This window comes from Pteropus vampyrus, unplaced genomic scaffold, assembly GCF_000151845.1.
Source record: "Pteropus vampyrus isolate Shadow unplaced genomic scaffold, Pvam_2.0 Scaffold720, whole genome shotgun sequence".
In the NCBI taxonomy this organism is placed as follows: domain Eukaryota; kingdom Metazoa; phylum Chordata; class Mammalia; order Chiroptera; family Pteropodidae; genus Pteropus; species Pteropus vampyrus.
In genome coordinates this window covers 38,489-40,802 of record NW_011889501.1, presented here as the reverse complement: position 1 = coordinate 40,802, position 2,314 = coordinate 38,489, and the positions used below count along the sequence as shown (strand labels likewise).

The window sequence follows — 2,314 nt, the reverse complement described above, 5'->3', positions numbered from 1 at the left end:
GTGAAAGCCCTGGACCCTGGCTTCCCGGCTCAGAAGGCAGCGCGTGCACAGTAATGCGACACGGGCCCCAGCCCCAGGGGCCGTGGCTCCGGAAGGTTTAAAAGGAAAATGGAGATTGAAAACGGCCCGTCGCCCTGACGGGGGGAAGACCTGAGCTTTTCCAGAGCTGCCCCTGCGAGCGTCCCCTGTCCTCCTCACGGTCCGTGACTCTCCATGACCCTCGTGACCCTCCGTGACCCTCCGTGACCCTCATGACCTTCCGTGACCCTCCGTGACCCTCTCCTCACAGCAGGCGACGGCTGGTGTTCTTCATCCCCCCGTTTTACCTCTCGGAAGTCAAAGTAGGACACGCGTGTGCGTGCTGTGTGACACGCGTGTGCACCGCTATGCAGATGAGAACACACACGTCGAAGGACGCTAACGGGTAGGTAAGAATAAACCGCGGTCCCCTCGCCGACTCTTCCAGCCGCGTCTGCCAGGACCCACGTCGTCCGTACCCTTAGACGAGGACGGCTCGCACCGCAGTCTCTCGACCCGTGGGTGTCAGGCGGGTTAGGTATTCACCTCTTCCGAAGTCGCGATGCCCCTCGAAGCGTCGGTCACATCCTAAACCGCGAACAAATCGTCATTTGGAAATTTGCCTCGTTGCAACCAGGTAAAGGTTGTTGGCTTTTTTGAGTCGATTATGATTGTTTTTTCTTCTTGCTTTTCCTGGTATTAATACTTGCCTTTTTTTTTTTTTACCCCTCAGTTGTTTCGTTTTTTCGGGGAGGGGAGGGGGTGTTGGGAGAGTTTTATTTGTTTGTTTGTTTGTTTGTTTATCACATCTTCCCGTCTTGGTGGGGCAGCCTCTCCACACGATTGCCCCGGGGCCAAGCGCATCGGGATACCCTTTCTTCCAGGTCCCTCCGTCGCTGGCTTCGATCTGGACCTTGGGTCTCCAGGCCTGAGGACGAGGCCTGTGGGCGGGGCAGAGACGGGGCTCCAGTGGAGAGGGGTCCCCGACCAGGACGCAGTTGCCGCAGGCACCATTTTCAGAGCGCCAGCTCCCCCCGCCCGCGCCCCCACACCCCCACCCCGCCGTGTTCCTCCATCTGGCAATATTTTCCACGCAGGCAGAAGGAAGTTCCTCTCTGCGTGACGCCAGGGAGTGGCACGGCTTCCCACGCCGCCGCTCCTGACTCCCTCTCACCCCTCGTCACGCGCACCTGTCACCCTCCCATCTCTGTGCCCTCGCGTGCCCGGCCCGGCCCGGCCCCTCCGTCCAGTCCCGGCCACTGCGGCTCCCTCGCTGCACAGGTCCGCCCTGGCCTCTTTCCTCTTTGGGGACCGGCTTCCCGTCGGGCGGCCGGTGCCCTTGGTCCCCCCGCCGCACCCCGTTTGCTGCGGCCGTGCCCGCCCGCGACATGAGCTGTCCAGCGCCCAGGCCACGTCCACCACGATTCTTTGCCCAAAGCCCGTATTTGAGAAATATTTCACGGCTAACAATGGCCACCCTTCTGTGTGTCGAGAGCGAGCTTCGGATCCACTTTCTGCCAGACGCTGCTCTTCAAATTCGGGGGGAAAAGGGGAAAGGAGGCTGCTCGTTCTCACGGATCCGAGCAAACATCGCTCTCTGGTGCTCACTCTTTCAGCCCCGCCCGGGCCGAGCCCCCCAGGAAACATCAGGGCTGAGGAAAACCAACCATGAAAACACCCTGAATTCTGGAGCTGGTAAACCTTCTAGTTTGTTTTTGTTTTTGTTTGGATATCTGTTGCTTGTCTTAAGCAAGAGACTCTGCTGGGTTTGGGCATCACTAACCAAGCGCTAGTTGAAATATATTTAATTTCAGTGGCTTCCAGCAGAATTTTCCCCGAACAACCTCCCTTTCTCGCTAACGACTGTATAGGCTGCCATGTCACGTCAGGCTAAAGCCTCCCCTGGCCGCGAAATGCGGGCCTTGGGCGGAAGCGTCAGCACGGCCGCCCCTCCCGGCTCTGCCAGACTGTTCTGGCCCAGAGCTGCTGGTAACTTCTGTCTTTAAAGACAATTTAGCTGATTTTTTTTTTCCTCCAAGATTTCGAAGTACTTAAAAAAAGATTCCATTGTGAAAGTGTCACAGGATAGGGAGTCATTGTCTTAGCTTATTACCGGCTCGCTGGACGAGAGTTTCAGGCTGTGAAATTAGGGCCTTTCTATTTTTGATGTCCCCGTTTCTTGAAATAGGTGGTGTGCAAGCAGACGTGCCGGCCCAGATCGCCCACCCGGGCCCTTGGGTCTGCGACGGCACCTGCCACGACTTCCATCTCGACTCAGCCCTCCGCCAAGTCCGTG

At 57.9% G+C, this 2,314-nt stretch overlaps 1 protein-coding gene across 1 annotated transcript in view; it reads right to left on the bottom strand.

Annotated features, from left to right (window-relative positions):
• The window catches only part of LOC105309330 (actin-2-like), a 36,037-nt gene that overhangs the window by 2,227 nt on the left and 31,496 nt on the right, over positions 1 to 2,314 (bottom strand). The window contains exon 8 of the mRNA XM_011385451.1: positions 891 to 959. Coding sequence (XP_011383753.1) covers positions 891 to 959 — 69 coding nt within the window. The remainder of the gene's footprint in view (positions 1 to 890; positions 960 to 2,314) is intronic.